This window comes from Chrysemys picta, chromosome 5, assembly GCF_011386835.1.
Source record: "Chrysemys picta bellii isolate R12L10 chromosome 5, ASM1138683v2, whole genome shotgun sequence".
Taxonomy (NCBI): Eukaryota; Metazoa; Chordata; order Testudines; family Emydidae; genus Chrysemys; species Chrysemys picta.
Window position 1 is genome coordinate 94,687,354 of NC_088795.1, and position 19,448 is coordinate 94,706,801.

The following is a 19,448-nucleotide window of genomic DNA, read 5'->3' on the forward strand; positions in this document are numbered from 1 at the left end:
CCTGTGACGTTGTGCAGTCTATATGGTTTTATAAAAACTTGATAAGTCAATATAATGTAACTGGGATAGTTTTAGAGAAAATACGGTAATAAGTGAATGTAACGTAACTGGGATATGCTTCATGCAAAAGGTCTCTTGTAAGGTATCATTACAAAGCTTATAATCTACTGAGTATGATCATCTGATTTGTATAAATGTACCACTCTTGTATCTAAAACTAGAAATATAAAATGTAACTCTGAGGGCCTATTGTAATTGTGTAAAGTGTGGACCATTAATGATGGTTTGGAATCTTGATGACTCCCATTGTCTGCAGATGGCTGTATTTACCTGTGAGTCTTCCTGTATATGTGTGTGCTGGCAAGTGAGTAATGAAGTCTTGCAGTGACATGTGATCATGTCACCTGAACTGGAATCCATCTTTAACCTGGTGCTTTTCCAGTGAGGGGGGGTGGAAACCCAGAGGAACAAAGAGTTCCCGCCTTATGCAAAAGATATATAAAGGGGGGAAGAGAACAGAGAGGGAGAGGAGCCATCATGAAGAATCCCCTAGCAACCACCTGAGCTGCAACAAGAGCTGTACCAGGGGAAAGAATTGTGCCCAGGCCTGGAAGGTGTCCAGTCTGAGAAAAAACTTACTGAAGCATCTCTGAGGGTGAGATTATCTGTATTCAGTTTGATTAGGCATAGATTTTCGCATTTTATTTTATTTTGCTTGGTGACTTACTTTGTTCTGTCTGTTACTACTTTGAACCACTTAAATCCTACTGTCTGTATTTAATAAAATCACTTTCTATTTAGTAATTTACTCAGAGTATGTATTAATACCTGGGGGAGCAAACAACTGTGCATCTCTCTCTATCAGTGTTATAGAGGGCGAACAATTTATGAGTTTGCCCTGCATAAGCTTTATGCAGGGTAAAACGGATTTATCTGGGTTTAGACCCCATTGGGAGTTGGGCATCTGAGTGCTAAAGACAAGCACACTACTGTGAGCTGTTTTCAGGTAAACTTGCAGCTTTGGGACAAGTGATTCAGACCCTGGATCTGTGTTGGAGCCAGACGGGAGTGTCTGGCTCAGCAAGACAGGGTGCTGGAGTCCTGAGCTGGCAGGGAAAACAGGAGCAGGGGTAGTCTTTGCACATCGGGTGGCAGCTCCCAAGGGGGTTTCTGTGATCCAACCCGTCACATCCCCAACTTAAAGGGCCCTTTAAACCGGTTTCTTTATTCCGCCTCCGACGAGGGGATTAGCGCTAAAAATCACCTTTGCGCGTCGGATTTGGGGTAGTGTGGATGGAATTCGACGTCATTGGCCTCCAGGAGCTATCCCACAGTGCTTCATTGTGACCGCTCTGGACAGCGCTCTCAACTCAGATGCACTGACCACGTAGACATGAAAAGCCCCGCGAACTTTTGAATTTCATTTCCTGTTGCCCAGTGTGGAGAGCACAGGTGACCATGCGGAGCTCATCAGCACAGGTAACCATGATGGAGTCCCAAGATCGCAAAAGAGCTCCATCATGGACCGAATGGGAGGTATGGGATCTGCTCGCCATATGGGGAGATGAATCAGTGCTAGCTGAACTCCGTAGCAGTAAACAAAATGGCAAAATATTAGAAAAGGTCTCAAAGGCCATGAAGGACAAAGGCCATAAGAGGGACGCACAGCAGTGCCGCGTGAAAATTAAGGCGCTAAGGCAAGCCTACCACAAAGCCAGAGAGGCAAACGGAAGGTCCGGGGCAGAGCCGCAAACATGCCGCTTCTACGCGGAGCTGCATGCGATGCTAGGGGGTGCAGCCACCACTACCCCAACCGTGTGCTTGGACTCCATCAATGGAGAAATACGCAACAGGGAAGCGGGTTCGGGGTATGAGGAAGATGATGATGAAGACAATGAAGATAGCGCACAGCAAGGAAGCGGAGAAACTGGTTTCCCCAACAGCCAGGATATGTTTATCACCCTGGACCTGGAACCAGTAACCCCCGAACTCACCTAAGGCGTGCTCCCAGACCCTGAGGGCACACAAGGGACCTCTGGTGAGTGTACCTTTGTAAATATTACACATGGTTTAAAAGCAAGTGTGTTTAATGATTAATGATTAATTTGCCCTGGCAATCACGGCCAGTACAGCTACTGGAAAAGTCTCTTAACATGTATGGGGATGGAGCGGAAATCCTCCAGGGACATCTCCAGAAAGCTCTCCTTCATGTACTCCCAAAGCCTTTGCAAAAGGTTTCTGGGGAGGGCTGCCTTATCCCGTCCGCCTTGGTAGGACACTTTACCACGCCAGGCCAGTAGCACGTAGTCTGGAATCATTGCATAACAAAGCATGGCAGCGTATGGTCCCGGCGTTTGCTGGCATGCAGACAACATACATTCCTTATCTCTCTTTGTTATCCTCAGGAGAGTGATATCATTCACGGTTACCTGGTTGAAATGGGATGATTTTATTAAGGGGACATTCAGAGGTGCCCTTTCCTGCTTGGCTGAACGTGAATGTTCCCTGCTGTTAGCCACGCGGTGGGGGGAGGGGTGAAGTGATCATCCCAGAGAATTGGGGGGGAGAGGGGGTAGTTGGGTTTGTGCTGCATGTTAACCCAGAAACCGCAGCCCCTCCTTTTACATTGCAAACCCATTTTAAATGGCCAACCCAATGGGTGCTTGGTATGGGAAATGAGGGCGCTACTGTTTGAAACCATTCCCAAATGTTAAGAAGGTTAAAAAAGCCGAAAGACTGTGGCTTACCATGGCTGCCTGCAAGCTGAAATCTGTTGCCTGGCACTGCGTGAGTGATCTCTCACACCAAACCGGCAGGCCCTCAATGCAAGAGGAAAAATGCGACCTGGTAATGAAAGCACATGTGCTGTATAATGTGAACAGCAAAATTTAACATGAAAGAGTGTACCCATTGTTCTCTAAAATGTGTCTTTTTAACTACCACCTCTCCCTTCTCCTCCACCAGCTGCAAATGTTTCTCCTTCGCAAAGGCTAGTGAAGATTAGAAGGAGAAAACGGCGGACTCGGGATGATATGTTCTCGGAGCTCCGGATGTCTTCCCACGCTGACAGAGCACAGCAGAATGCATGGAAGCAGACAATGTCAGAGTGCAGAAAAGCACAATATGAATGAGAGGAGAGGTGGCGGGCTGAGTCGCGGGCTGAAGAGAGCTAGTGGCGGGCTGAAGAGGATAGGTGGCGTCAGCTTGGTGACAGAAGGCAAGAGTCGATGCTCCGGCTCCTGGAGAATCAAACTGATATGCTCCAGCGTATGGCTGAGCTGCAGGAAAAGCAGCAGGAGCAGAGAACACCACTACAGCCCCTGTGTAACCAACAGCCCTCCTCCCCAAGTCCCATTGCCTCCTCACCCAGACGCCCAAGAACACGGTGGGGGCGGCCTCCAGCCACCCAGTCACTCCACCCCAGATGATTGCCTGAGCATCAGAAGGCTGGCCTTCAATAAGTTTTAAACTGCAGTGTGTCCTTTTCTTTCCCTCCTCCCCCACCCATCCCGGGCTACCTTGGCAATTATCCCCCTAGTTGTGTGATGAATTAATAAAGAATGCATGAATGTGAAGTAACAATGACTTTATTGCCTCTGCAAGCGGTGCTCGAAGTGGGGGAGGGGAGGGCAGGGTGGTTAGTTTACAGGGAAGTAGAGTGAACCGGGGGGGGCGGAGGGTTCATCAAAGAGAAACAAACAGAAGTTTCACACCATAGCCTGGCCAAATCACAAAACTCGTTTTCAAAGCTTCTCTGATGCGCACTGCGCCCTGCTGTGTTCTTCTAACCGCCCTGGTGTCGGGCTGCGCGTAATCAGCGGCCAGGCGATTTGCCTCAACCTCCCACCCCGCCATAAATGTCTCCCCCTTACTCTCACAGATATTGTGGAGTGCACAGCAAGCAGCAATAACAATGGAGATATTGGTTTCGCTGAGGTCTATCCGAGTCAGTAAGCTGCGCCAGCACGCTTTTAAACGTCCAAATGCACATTCCACCACCATTCGGCACTTGCTCAGCCTATAGTTGAACAGGTCCTGACTACCGTCCAGGCTGCCTGTGGACGGGTTCATGAGCCATGGCATTAAGGGGTAGGCTGGGTCCCCAAGGATAACGATAGGCATCTCAACATCCCCAACGGTTATTTTCTGGTCCAGGAAGAAAGTCCCTTCCTCCAGCTTTCGAAACAGACCAGAGTGCCTGAAGACGCGAGCATCACGTACCTTTCCCGGCCATCCCACGTTGATGTTGGTGAAACGTCCCTTGTGATCCACCAGGGCTTGCAGCACCATTGAAAAGTACTCCTTGCGGTTTATGTACTCGGTGGCTTGGTGCTCCGGTGACAAGATAGGGATATGGGTTCCGTCTATCGCCCCACCACAGTTTGGGAATCCCATTGCAGCAAAGCCATCCACTATGGCCTGCACGTTTCCCCAGAGTCACTATCCTTGATATCAGCAGGTCTTTGATTGCCCTGGCAACTTGGATCACAGCAACCCCCACAGTAGATTTGCCCACTCCAAATTGATTCCCGACTGACCGGTAGCTGTTTGGCGTTGCAAGCTTCCACAGGGCTATCACCACTCGCTTCTCCACTGTGAGGGCTGCTCTCATCCTGGTATTCTGGCACTTCAGGGCAGGGGAAAGCAGGTCACAAAGTTCCATGAAAGTGCCCTTACGCATGCGAAAGTTTCGCAGCCACTGGGAATCGTCCCACACTGCAACACGATGCGGTCCCACCAGTCTGTGCTTGTTTCCCGGGCCCAGAATTGGCGTTCCACGGCATGAACCTGCCCCAGTAACATCATGATTTGCACACTGCTGGGGCCCATATTTTGTGAGAGGTCTATGTCCATGTCAATTTCCTCATCACTCTCGTCGCCACGCTGCAATCGCCGCCTCGCCTGGTCCTGGTTTAGCTTTGGCATGTTCTGGCTCCGCATATACTCCAGGACAATGCGCGTGGTGTTCATAGTGCTCAAAACTGCCGCGGTGATCTGAGCAGGCTCCATGATCCCAGTTCTATGGCGTCTGGGCTGAAAAAAAGGCATGAAACTAGTGTCTGACGGAGGGCGGGAGGGTGGGGCGAGTGACGACATGGCATACGGGTACAGGGAATTAAAATCAACAAAAGTGGCTGTGCATCAGGGAGAAACACAAACAACTGTCACACAGAATGCCCCCCCCCTCCAAAGATTGAACTCAAAACCCTGGGTTTAGCAGGTCGTTGATTTCACAGAGGGAGGGGGAAGCAAATGAATACAGAACGAATCTGGTCCATCTATTTTTACATCTTAAGCTGGCAGCAGATGGTGCAGCATGACTGATAGCCATCTTCTGGGTGCTTGGCAGAAAATGCTGTATTACGACTGCTAGCCATCATCGTCAAGACGGTTCAATAGGACTGCCGGGTCTCCAGGAGACAAAATGAAGAATCAGATGCCCAGAGTGGAAAGTTTGGTTCAGTATTTCTTAGAGGAATCTGCTGAAGAAGTTTCCCGGGTGCCTCTGATTGAACTCACTGAGGAATAGGACGATGACGGACATCAACCGTAATACACCATCCACTGCCAAAAGGCAATTAGCTGCTGCTGTGTAGCAATGCAGTACCACGTCTGCTGGCACCCAGATGACATGGTGACGGTGAGCTGAGCTAGTTCCATGCTTGCCGTGGTATGTTGTCTGCACAGGTAACCCATGTAAAAAGGCACAAATCGATTTTCTGCCGTTGCTCTGACAGAGGGGGAGGGGCCTGATGACATGTACCTAGAACCCCCCACGACACTGTTTTTGCATCATCAGGTATTGGGATCTCAACCCAGAATTCCAATGGGCGGCGGAGACTGCGGGAACTGTGGGATAGCTACCCACAGTGCAACGCTCCGGAAGTCGACGCTAGCCTCAGTACTGTGGACGCGGTCCGCCAACTTAATGCACTTAGAGCATTTTATGTGGGGACACACACAATCGACTGTATAAAACCGATATCTATAAAACCGGCTTCTATAAATTCGACCTAATTTCGTAGTGTAGACATACCCTCAGATATTTATCTGGCACCCATCACTGTAGCATCTGAGCAACTCACAATTTCTAATGCATTTATCGAAGGGATTTTCAATTTTTTTGTATTGGTGACCCCTTTTCACACAGCAAACCTTTGACTGTGACCCCCACTTACAAATTTAAAATAGGGATAATTTAATTTAATGGGGGTTCAGGCTGTCAGCCCCATGGAACTGACAGCTTGCGACCCCCTCCATGTAACCACCTTGTGACACTGTGAGGGGTCATGACCCCCAGTTTGAGAACCCCTGTTTATCCTCACACCACCCCGGTGAGGTACAGAAGTGCTATTAGCCCCATTTTACAGGTAGGGAACTGAGGCACAGAGAAGCTATACAACTTGTCCAAAGTCATACTGGCAGGCTGTAGAAGAGCAGAAAATTGACTGTTGCCCTAACCATTGGACTATCCTTCTCCTCTAGCTTTATGTGAATAGTTTAGAAAGGAATGACCATGAATGAACACCTCATGCTCCCAATTCGGTTCTGGCCTCGCTTTAAAAGCTGCAAATCCACATTTTATTTTTGCCATCATTTAAAAACATATCAATTACAAATTGCAGCTGTGGAGAGGCACTTTTTTGCCTCTTTTTGAAGGAAAACAGAAAGGATTTCAGATAAGACAAATGATCTATTCAATTTTAAAGAAAAAAAAATCAGATGTCTTCATGGAGTTATTTCGGATATTTAAGATCAAAAGACATCAAGCTATACTTACAATGGGGCTGCTGAAAGCTACATGTCTTGAGTGTGGAATGTTACTGACTCCATCTTTCCCTCCTAAGGCAGAACAGCTTCCAGCCAGCTGATTCAAAGACTTGGAATTCAAAGGCCGACTCACTGTCCTGCAGCTGTGCACCTTCTGCTTTGGCATGTGGCTCAACGAGCCACACAGAGCATCTGTTAAATCTTCTTCGTCTGAATCAGCCTCTTGATAGGATTCCAGCCTCTTGGCTAATGGGGGGCAGGGGGGAGGGGGGGGACAAGGAGGGGAAAAATCACATTTCAGCGACCAAGAAGAATCCCTCATTTGTCCAATATTACAAACTCAAATCATCAGCTGGAAGCCTGGAATATGAACTTTAAAACAGGAAATTTTGTACATGTATGTAAAAATAGATTAAAATATATGTAATCAAAAGCAAAACCAAAACACCCAACAGACTGATCACATAGACACTGGTTTGGCAGCACAGGTATCACTTTTAATAAGGGCTCTGTGAATTCTGCCTGAAGTTTATTTGTTTGAGAAAATAACTTTGATTTATCAACTTTTACAACTGAAAAGCCAGTCTCATCTTTACCTGGCAGTAAAACCTGAATAATTCACGTCACGTGTGGGGGAGATCCTGTTCCCACCCTCAGACATAAATAAAATCCTCCTCTTCCCCCAGTTTAGGAGAACTTAGTCTCTATTTGCTGGATTTGGCATTTTGATGATTCCAAGCTCCTCCTATGGGGCACCACTGATCATGGAGACAACCTGGAAAGGAGGGTTCAGGCTATTATCTCCTTTGCCTCAATATGAATAGAGAAAAAATGTATTTTTTAAAAATAAGATCACATATCACAGAGCAGCTCTAAGTTAAAAATTCAAACTGTGGACAACAATAGCCTCTATTAGGGAAAGAACCAAACAAGGGAAGGAGACAGCCTAGGTGACTGATGATGGTAAAATATTGGAGGAAAGGATTCAGATTGCAGGAACCTATGGAGCTGGGGAAGAGGGACAAGTAAAGATATGAGGAAGGAACTGAGTAATACTCAAAATCGCTGCCCTCATGTTGTATGTATTCCAGAAATTAATCTGAATCATGTAAAGGTGGCTTGCAATCTGCAGGAGATCAGACTAGATAATAATGATGGTCCCTTCTGATCTTAAAGTCTTTCAAATTTGTGCATATGTGAAAGGTGAGGGAAGCACCTGTATTATTGTATCTGCTCCATACACTACTCAAAAATTTATTCAGAAATTATTTTTAAAAATTGATTTCTAATCAAGTGTGTTTCCATGAGGTTGATCAGTTTATCAACCTGATCACTAGGTGGTATATCTAGTTTGCATAATGAACTGTCACATTAATCACAACAATAGTAAACACTATATTGTGAATACCACTAGTTTTACTAAGCATGCATTACCATGTTCTCACTTTGGTTCAATCCTCTTTGATCGAGTGCAGAACATTGGCCAGGCTTACTGATTAAATGGCAGATTTCTGCAGTGACCAGTATTATCTTATAGTACCTGCACAAAGTGATTGAAATACCGTATATACTCGTTCATAAGCCGGATTTTTGTAGTAAAAAAGGGAAGCACCAGAGAAGGGGGTTGGATTATGAAAGGGTATAGAGAGGGAGAGGTGGGACACAGCCCCTCCCCCCAACAGAGGGAGCAAGGAGAGGCAGCACAGCCAGAAGGGAAGAGGTGGGGCCAGAGTCTCTCCGCTTCTGGCCATGCTGCTCTCCCCCAAGCCTCCGAAGCAGCTGCAGCTCCGGGGCTGGCATGCTGCAGCCGTGCCTCTCGGCCCCACTCCCCAGAGCAGGCTGTGGCCGCACCACCCAGCCCACCGGAGCACACTGCAGCCACACTGCCCAGCCTGCCGGAGCAGCTCCAGCCAGGCCAGAGACATCCTCTCCTGGCCCTCCTGAGATAAGGTGGGAAGGGATGGGAGGGGGAGAGCGTGGGGGTCCCAGGCAAGGGGTGGGGTCATGTGGGGGGTGGTCACAAGGGTTACTCCCCTGACTCCCAGCTTCTCTCCTGCCAAAAAATTTCCCCACCAGTTGCTGTCCTGGACCGTCAGGGTAAGCAGCTGGCGCCCCAGGACACTTTGTTTACTTAGGTTTACCTCTGTGCCTGCGGATCCTCGAGGTAAACAAACCATCTTGGCCCACTAGCGGCTTATCCTGTGTGGCAAAGTTCCTCCTCTATCTTAGTGGGTCCTGCGCTTATTGGCGGATTTTCTGGCCTCAGAGATTCACCATGTGGGTTGGGGAATAGCCCAGAGACCTTCCCCTCTGGGAGAACCCACAGTCCAGGTCAATTGAGAGGTTTGGGGGGAACCCGGGCCCGCCCTCTACTCCGGGTTCCAGCCCAGGGCCCTGTGGACTGCAGCTGTCTATAGTGCCTCCTGTAACAGCTCTCTTCACCACTGCATATTTTTGGTCCCTTGGAAGGAGTTTCCAACTGAGATATAGAATTGGGTGTTCCTCCTCCCCGACCATCTGTGATAGAACGGCCCCCCAACCCTACTTCTGATGCATCCGTCTGCAGGATAAACTCCTTGGTGAAATCAGGGGCTATCAGTACGGGGTTATTGTAGAGGGCAGTCCGTAGGTCTGTGAATGCTTCCTCTGCTGCGTCAGACCATCTCACCAGATCAGGTCCACGGGCTTTCACTAGGTCTGTCGGGGGCTTGCCCTTGTGGCAAAGTGGGGGATAAATCGTCGGTAATACCCCACCACACCTAGGAACGCCTGGACTTGTTTCTTGCGACTTGGTCAGGGCCAATTTTGGATGGCCTCTAACTTGTTCACTTGGGGTTTTACCAGACCTTTTCCCACAATGTAGCCAAGATATTTGGCCTCTGTAAACCCTATAGCACACTTGGCAAGGTTTGCTGTAAGGCCAGCTCGCCTGAAGGTATCGAGGACTGCCTCCACCTTCTCCAGGTGGGTTTCCCAGTCTGGGGTATGAATGACCACATCGTCCAAGTAGGCAGCAGTATAACTGTTATGCGGGCGTAATAGCTTGTCCATGAGGCGCTGGAAGGTAGCTGGGGCCCCATGTAGTCCAAATGGGAGGACAGCATATTGGAAAAGACCCTCTGGTGTACATATGTGGGGTTAGACCCCCACAAGGTGGATTAGGGAGCATGGATCTGCCTAGTTCCCCAGGTTACACTGCATAGGCTCCTCAACATTGGGACACTGTGCAGCTAGGTGTCCCCACTCCCCGCAGGCATAACATCTGTATGGAGCCCTAGGTGTTCCCCGGGCTCTTGGTTTGGGCAGTCTAACATCACGATCCTCTTCTCCCTCAGTGCTCTGACTCTTTGTGGCCTCTAATGGGCCTTCAGCCTCTCTTTTTTTCCACCTGGGCCCTCCTGGTGGCCCAGTCACCCGAACTTTAGGGCTTGGTGCTGCTAGTTTAACCCAGGGTGCCTCTTCCTTAACTGGTCGGGTCAGCTCCCTCGCTGTCCTTCGCCTCTCTACCAGGGCGACAACCTCATCATAGGTGGAGGTTCGTTCTGGCTTACCCAGGCATAAAGATCTGGTGGTAGTCTCCTTATGTATTGGTCGATGACCAAAACCGCTAGTATCTCTTCCGGACTCCGGGACTCTGTTTGCAACCACTTTTGTGCGAGATGGAGGAGGTCATACAATTGGGACCGCGGGGTTTTGTCTTCCTGGTACCTCCAACCGTGATACTGCTGGGCCCACACTGCTGTCGTTACCCCAGATCTGGCCAGGATCTCTGCTTTCAGCTGGGGGTAGTCTGCCGCAGCTTCTTCAGGCAGATCATGGTAGGCCTTCTGGGCCTCCCCACACAGGAATGGGGCAAGGATGCCAGACCACTGATCTCGAGGCCAGGCCTCCCGTAGGGCTGTCCTCTCAAAGGCCAGAAGGTATGCCTCTACATCATCCTCCCGTGTCATTTTCTGCAGCCAACGGCTGGCCCGTATGAGCTGCGTCCCATCATGGCCGCGATTCAGCTCTGTAAGGGACTTTACCTGGTTTACCAGTTCCCACAATATAGCTCGGTCTTGAGCAGCCTGGTCCATCAGCAGGCGATTAGTCTCTTGCTGCAGCCGCACTGCCTCATGTTGGGCGGCTGCCTGGACACGGGTAGCCTCCTGTTGGGCCACCGTAGCTTGTATCAGTGCCCGCACTACATCATCCATTGTGGTGAAAAAAAATAAACCATCTCCTTTTTTGTTTTGTTTTGTTTAAATCACCCTCCTTCTTCCGCCGCGCTGTGCGCCCCAAGATCCCACCCCTGACACCAGTGTGACAAAGTTCCTCCTCTATCTTGGTGGGTCCTGCGCTTATTGGAGGATTTTCTGGCCTCAGAGATTCACCATGTGGGTTGGGGAATAGCCCAGAGACCTTCCCCTCTGGAAGAACCCACAGTCCAAGTCAATTGGGAGGTTTGGGGGGGAACCCAGGCCCGCCCTCTACTCCGGGTTCCAGCCCAGGGCCCTGTAGACTTCAGCTGTCTATAGTGCCTCCTGTAACAGCTGCATGACAGCTACAACTCCCTGGGCTACTTCCCCATGGCCTCCTCCAAACACCTTCCTTATTCTCACCACAGGACCTTCCTCCTGGTGTCTGATAACGCTTGTGCTCCTCAGTCCTCCAGCAGCACACCCTCTCACTCTCAGCTCCTTGCGCCTCTTGCTCCCAGCTCCTCACACTCCCACCACAAACTGAAGTGAGCTCCTTTTTAAAACCCAAGTGCCCTGATTAGCCTGCCTTAATTGATTCTAGCAGCTTCTTCTTAATTGGCTCCAGGTGTCCTAATTAGCCTGCCTGCCTCAACTGGTTCTAGCAGGTTCCTGATTACTCTAGTGCAGCCCCTTCTCTGGTCACTCAGGGAACAGAAAACTACTCATCCAGTGATCAGTATATTTGCCCTCTACCAGACTCCTGTACCCCACTGGTCTGGGTCTGTCACACCTGAGGCCCGGGAGCCAAAGTTTGCTGACCCCTGAATTATAGGGTCGGCTTATGAACCGGTTATAAAAATTTTTTCATTTTTACTTATCCATCTTGGGGGGGGGGGGGGAAATCGGCTTATAAACAAACCGGCTTATGACTGAGTATATACAGTACATTATATTCCTGTATTTTTGATCTAACTTAGCCAGTCAGCTAAATTAACCAATGATCAAATCAAGTGAAGAGTCTGTGATGTTGTATATAACTGCCTCCTATGTCTACAGTTGCATCCTATATTGTTTGTTTATGCATTTTTAAAAATACAAAGCCACTAATAAAACAACACTTGACTCCCAGAGGGAAATTAATAGTCTACTGAGAGCTAGATACAGAATATCACTCATATATAGGACAAAATGTTCATAACATAGTACACAGGTTTCTAAAACTTAATAATATTTCCACCTATTTGTGAAATGCCAGTTTACAGGCATTGTAACAAAGCATGCTAGAATAGAAGTGCAGGTGTTTGCTAGTTGAATGGCAGTTCATCAAATTACTACCTATCTGCTAGGCTTGCAGATGAATTTGCTTGTGCACTAATATTAGTGAAGCACTAAGGTCTTGCCTGAGCAAAATACATAAGTATGTAGCTAAATTTAAGCATACAATTTCAATGGGACTACTCGTGCTTTTAAATACCCACATGCTGAATTGAGGCCTAAAACAATGCTCCATGGAAGGAGGGAGGATATTTTCATGTCTCCACCATGGTGATGAACTGGGCAGCTGCACCCTAAAATACTGTGCAGATATTATCCCTGGCTCGCTACTTAAAAAAAAGAGGAAAGATTTGCGCTTTCCCAGTGACACAGTTTCCAAAACTTCATGAAGAGAGGCAGAGCACGGTGATTGAATTCCAGTGAAGTTCATTCAGCCAGCATAAAAAAAAAGTGTTTCTCCAGCACAGTGAATAGAAACATAACTATCTGCATACTAGCTCATTGCCAACAGTTCTGAAGACTCTTAGCACAGAAGGCAATGTATGGATAGAGCTCCACAGTTCACATATAGGGAGAAGCACTGCTGCTAATAAGGTTAGCCTGCATTCTCTCTCTCCATGCTACTGTGCATGGGTGTGCCAAATGGACTTGACATACACTCTACCCTAACAAACCTTTCAACTTCTTTATTCTTGCAGAAGATACGAATGTTGCCAAATGTCTATCAAGGATGGTCTAGACAGTATTTGGTCCTGCCATGCGGGCAGGGGACTGGACTCGATGACCTCTCGAGGTCCCTTCCAGTCCTAGAATCTATGAATATTTCATTCCTTACCATTCTCCTCATGGCAATATTCCTGTCCTGCAATGCTGCATCTCCGGAAAACCATTTTGTTCTCAGTGAGGGTTCCGGTCTTGTCAGAGAAGATATACTGGATCTGACCTAAGTCTTCAGCAATATTCAGTGCTCGACACTGAATAGTGGAATCACTTTTCTCATGGTACAAGTCAATATCATTCTGAATTAAATAGATTTGTCCCAATTTGACAACTTCGATTGAAACATAAAGAGAAATCGGGATCAAGACCTGACAAAATAAAATGAGTGGATTACATGCAGCTAGATAATCTGATAATTATAAAACCAAATTCTGATCCAGTTACACCAGTGTAAATAAAGTAACTTCACTGAAGTCAAAAGAGTTACTCCAGATATACACTGGTGTAAATGACAGCAGAATCTGGCCCATGATGTTTAAGGGGGATTGACGTTACCTGTAATAAAATGATCATTGTCCAAAACATATAAAACCCTGCTAATGCTGGTGGAGTGGATTTTCCATCGGGCTCAGGGACATTAAAAAGAGGTATCTCCAAATAGCTACTTAACCAAATTCCATGACCTTAAAAACACAATGATAAAAGAAAGAAAGAGTCAGTTGTACATACACCATAGTACCATAGTTTAGTATCAAGCTGAACAAAAACTGGAACAGGTTTAAAGCCTGGTGCCTAACAACTACACTTCAGCTTTTTTTCTTTTTCTCAAGAAAGAGTTCATCAAAACAAACTCCTCCTCCCACTTTGCTTATTCTAATTCCTGAATGAAGGTTGCCATGGGATTGCATGAAGAGCCTTTTGATTATTTATTTAACTTCTCATCCACAATCCAATGGGAATGTTAGAAAGATACAGTTAATAGAAGAAAAATCCTTTGAAGCTTCTATTTCTGGAATATACCAACAATGAAGTGCCTACCAGTAGCTTGCGTGGGTGACACCCCTAGCTTGTGAACCCTGGCTTATCCAGACTACTTCATGTGCACAATGAGGGCAAAAAGTAGGTCCTGCCTCAATTACAACACTGGCTGTTAGAAAACGGTTTTTAAAAATCCAACCTTAAAAACTATTTCAGCTAATACGCTTGTACCACCAATGTATTCCAGGAATAAGACTGTCTCAAGGATTTCAGTAACGTTTTTACAAACCTGCTTATTTGGGTAATAAAATGTACAGGCAGCTGAGTGCAAGTATTAAATTTAACCAACGTCCAAAATATAAACCCCCCCAAAACCCATGCAAACTTAGACTCTCCATCCAATACCATCCTGTCAGCCTTCCCAGAAAAGGACTTAGGAGAAAATATGAGCTTTGCAGCATTACCAGGAAGATCAATAGAAGACCAGCTGGGGAAGCACGGTCTCAAGTTGAGAATATCCTCCCTCCAGACCTCTCTGAACTGAACAAGAGACTGTGGACTCAAGCACTGTATGCAGCTCAGCTGTTGAAGTATTACACTAGGAGAGAGGCAGCTTTTGAGGAGCTTGGGACCTAAACAACTTTATATTGCACCCAGAAGTGATCTGGACACCAGTACCTCATCCATACAGGCAGTGTAACTGTGCAAGTTGAAACAATTTTTAAGATTTCCTGCAAACGGTGGCACATTTCAAAGCACAGATAAACCTCAATCTTCAACTTTCAATGCCTAGGCCTACTAGGTATACAAGAAATTTAGCTAGTTGAAATTAGTTTATTTCAGATCACTCTTCATTCTTAACTCAGTTACTATTGGGCAAAGAGTATGCTTCCTGGAAGAGTCAGACTATTATTTATTCCTAGATACCACCACATTGACAGCCCCAAAAATAAAGAACTAAAAAACCTGCAGAGAAAAATGGGGAGGGGGAGACAACAAACAAACAAAAATACTACTTTGTAGATTCTTACATTTTACTTACCCAAAGCACCAATTAAACACATTAAAATCAGAAGCAGAACACACCAAAGGACATCAGTGTTCACTCTCCTTTCCAATTTACTGCGTTTGTAACGAGGGCCGCTGTTATTCAGCATTGCTTTGGTTTCATGACCTGTAACACACAATAAACGTTTCATTTCCCTTCTCTACCAGATATTCAAACCAAAACTCAAAAACATCCCCAAAAGACTGAGAAAATTGGATGCATGGGTTAATTAGTATTTGGACCGGGATTCTAAACTTAAGCAAAGCAATTATCTGCCAGTACAATGCATCCATTAATTCTGCTCCAAGAAGAAAAGCTTCTGTTTTGTTTGGCCCCCTGTATCTGAAAATCAATACTTTTCCTTTCTGTCTAACAGAAGTTGCACTCCAAGGTGGGTTATTACTTTCTAAATATGAACTGTAGTGCTTACTAAAGGGGCCAGACTGATTGCTCTGGAGACTTTTCCTTTGTCAGAGTATACACACAGGACAGGCAATAACAGCACAATCTCAATCCTGAAACAGAAGGATACAGCATCAGTCTCCATATACCCATCCCATTCTTTAGACTCTATTTTGAGGCAACTACTAATCAGTGCTAATTGCAAAGGGGGGTGGGGAAGGTGGGACCATGAGACTTGTTCATATGGAACTGAACTGAGATTACCTGTCTGTGCTCACGTATTACAGCAGCATAAAGCTCTAAAACAGAAACCAATTTATTTCCCATAGCCCATTGGACAGTCGTTAGCAATGCTTCCAGGTACTACTCCCATGTGCTGGACTGAAAGTGACAATTGCCCATTTACCAGTGCCTGAACCGTACTGTTTCTCAGGTCAGGTAAATACAACTTAAAAAGGAAATCCTGAAGAACTCACGTTTGCATGAAAATCAGTGCAAGCCCCCCGTTCCACTAACCTGCATACACCACAATGCCCACAACGGCTTCTGTGTTTCTGATTGTGCATCCTCGTAACAGCAAGTTCTCTCTACTCAGACCCACTCGCTCCTTGTTTGAATGTTCACTGCAAACACAGTGCATTACTTAACAGGTGTGCCGGAGCCTCCCACAGCATTTATAGCAACCAAGCCTTGAAAGCACACGGAGGCAGATTTTCGCCCAGTACCCCTCATTGTGACAGATTTTCAACAAAGCTCAGCACCGAACATATTGATCTCTTTTGAAAATCTGGCCATGCATGCTCTCTTGGTTGATTTCACAAGTTTACAAGTCAACAGTTTGTCAGGAGCATAATTAGAAGAAAATCCTACATAAGTGCAACATTGCGATCTCAGGACGAACACTAAGAATGGAAAGCAGACACTTCAACCCAGCTCATCCCAATTCACATGACATATGTCTATTGGGGAGGAACTGTGATGGTATCAGCCCCAGCTATGCCTCAATCAAACCTGTGCTTGGGGACCCAAGTAGAACCTTGGCCCCTCTTGACACCTGTTAAAACATGATCCCCACCTTGTAGTGCAGAAATGACCTAACCATAAAATAGCAGGGTCCCCAAAACATTCTACAGCCTCACTCTATCCTAGGCTGTCAAACAGACCAAGGACGTGGCTAATACACAGTTAGCACATATCAATACTAGAAGACAGAATTATATTTTAACAGTGTTGTAAGCAGGTTAATTATAATATAGATACGCCTACGGTGAATATAGATTGACTAAGTCTATAATCACCCCCCCCCCCCTTTTCTCCCATTTGTAATTTTTATTCTCCAGGCTATGGGGGCAGAGAAGGGGCACTGTAGAAACAGCGAGTTTCAAAATTAAAATGGAAATAGTTTGCATTAAAAAATATTTTGTACCATAAACAGTGCTTTTACAAATGGGAAAACTGAATCCCAGGGAAGCTAAGCAAGTTGCCCAGGGTCACACAGCAAGCCAGAGGTAGAGTCAGGCCAAGTCCACACTACAGAGTTTTGCTGGCCTAGCCATGTTGGTTAGGAGCATAAACAAATTATATAAAAAAAAAAAAAAAAAAAAAAAAACACACCACACCAACAAAAATATCACACTCCTAACCAACCTAGCTAGGCTGGCAACCCCCCCGCCTCAGGCAAATGCCGTTTATACCCAAAACAGGAGTTCTTTTGCTAGCACAGCTTATGTCATTTGAGGAGGTAGTTTAACTATACCAGGGGTCTCAAACATGTGGCCCGCGGAGTTATTTCCTGCGGCCACTAAGCTCCCCTCACCCGCCGCCCCACCTCCCCCCCACCAGCATGCCACATTCCCGCTCCTCTGCCTACCTCCAGGCGCTTCCCATCAGCAAACAGCCGTTTGGTGGCTCTTAGCGATTTCCAGGACAGAGTGGGGAGGAGTGGGGAGCTGCGCGCTCAGGGGAGGAGGCGGAGAAGAGAGGCGGAGAATGGGTGGTGATTTGGGGAAGGGGTTGGAATAGGGGCGGAGTTGGGGACTTTGGGGGAAGGGGTTGGAATGAGGGCGGGGAAGGGGTGAGAAGAGGTGGGACCTCATGGAAGGGGTGGGAAGAGGCAGGGCAGGGGCGGGGTTTTTGTACCTTTATATGAAAAGGTATCATATAAAGGTACTAGTCCTCATGTGGCCCTCATGGTGATTTGAGTTTGAGATCCTTGAACTATACCAACAAAGAACTCCTTTTGCTGGCATAAGCTGTCTCTCCACTAGAGGGCTTTGCTGGTATAGCTATATTGGCAAACCCTTTGCAGACTAGACTAACCCTCAGAAATAGAGCCCAGGCCTCTTCATTCCCAGTTCCGGTCTTTTATCATCATTAGACAATACTGTCTTCCTATTCAGACTACAGTCCAGAATGAGTATTAGGGAAAGCGTTAGTGCAGCAGCACAAGCCATTAAAAACAGATAAGAGGGGCATTTTGAATAAAGAAAGTACCAATGTGAATTACAGTATAAACTAATCGCTTGAAAATTTCATTATAACAAATATTAATCAAGAAGCCTCCGCCATTCACAAGCTTTAGTACAGAAAGCATTTTCGGAGCTCCAGGTCTTCTCAGCCACACACACAGAAACTAGAATCAGACAGTGTGATTTAACTATAAGGTGTAAAAAGTAAACATTACAAACCTTCAACAAATGAGCTAAATTACCATAACAAATGGCAAATTCCCCCCAAGCCTACTTACACAAAGCCACGGAATCGACTGAGGTCATTGTTAGGACTTTCACATTCTATTCTACTTGAAAACTTCTCTGGATCAATTTCAGAAACCTATATTCACAGAGAAGAACATAAAATTCAGACAAGGCGTGATATAGCTTACAAAAATTAATTCACAGCAGCAGTTTCAGACTTTGCAATAGTTCATACTAGCATGTATTTCAACATGGAACGAAAGCAGGTATTTTGCTCAATCAGAATGCAAGATGACTGGAGAGATTGCCCAGCCAACATAAAACCCTGGGATGTATCAGATGAGCTGCTGATGCTTCATGGACACAACCAGGCTGTAGACTATGCCAACAGAAGGGAAGTTTTGCCAATAAAACTTTCTAATGTAGACGAAGCCTAACTAGTGCTAGAGAAATGATTATTGCAAAGAACAAGAACTACAAGTGATGAATAAGCAGGTTGAGCAACAGAATGTCAAAAATAAATACATAAAATAAAAAGTTACCTGCCTTGAGAAAATTCCCTTCTTAAGAAAGACAAAGTTGGCAAGTACTACAGAAAAGTGTATGTGATTTTGCAGAAGTACTTAGAACCCACAATTCCAGCTGAAATTAATGGGATACATGAAGATTCGGCACCTTTGCAAATCTGGACTCTGATATCGAAATAGAATGCTTTCTCAGTAGAATGCTTTACAAGAGAGTTCTTTGATATGTCAGCTATTCTTTAAAGAAAGAGTTAGACTCAGGTTTCATTTGAAATGTCTTCTCCATAATTAAGGATTTCAAAGAACCCCTGAATTCTCACCCTTAGACTTCTTTCCATCTCTGGAGGATGCCAATCCTGAGGCTAAGATATAAATCCACAGGCAGAGTTTGAAAGTTAGAAATCTTAGCTTGGCATTTTCTTATTTGCACATACCTTGCTGACCTGCTGTTAATTTTGATATATTGATTTATTGTCAGAGATGCCTGGAGCTTCTGATAGGTGCCTCCTATCATTTTATAAATATAAATAATTAAATATATAGGGCCTCTTTCTCCTCTGCCCTGTTCCTTGTTTATTTACACAACATTAGGAGATATTAAAAAGACTAGAGCTGTTCAGCTTGGAAGAGAGACAACTATGGGGGGATATGACAGAGGTCTATAAAATCATGAATGGTGTGGATAAAGTGAACAGAGAAGCGAGTGTTATTTACCCTTTCACACAATGCAAAAAATAGGGGTCACCAAAAAAATTAATAGGCAGCAGGTTTAATACAAATTTGAGGAAGTACTTTTCCACATAATGCTCAATTAACCTGAGGAACTCATTGCCCTTGTATGTTGTGATAGTCA

General features: G+C 46.0%; 1 protein-coding gene across 13 annotated transcripts in view; it reads right to left on the reverse strand.

Moving 5' to 3' along the window:
- Positions 1-19,448, reverse strand: part of ATP10D (ATPase phospholipid transporting 10D (putative)) — a 120,142-nt gene that overhangs the window by 37,040 nt on the left and 63,654 nt on the right. For 9 of the 13 annotated variants that reach the window (XM_042850341.2, XM_042850343.2, XM_042850342.2 and 6 more), the window contains 6 exons: positions 18,122-18,207; positions 15,892-15,998; positions 14,968-15,099; positions 13,503-13,630; positions 13,063-13,315; positions 6,782-7,017 (listed from right to left, as the gene is read on the reverse strand). In XM_042850341.2, coding sequence (XP_042706275.2) covers positions 6,782-7,017; positions 13,063-13,315; positions 13,503-13,630; positions 14,968-15,099; positions 15,892-15,998; positions 18,122-18,207 — 942 coding nt within the window. The remainder of the gene's footprint in view (positions 1-6,781; positions 7,018-13,062; positions 13,316-13,502; positions 13,631-14,967; positions 15,100-15,891; positions 15,999-18,121; positions 18,208-19,448) is intronic. The other 4 variants (XM_065598090.1, XM_005309924.4, XM_065598089.1 and 1 more) reach the window with 2 other exon arrangements.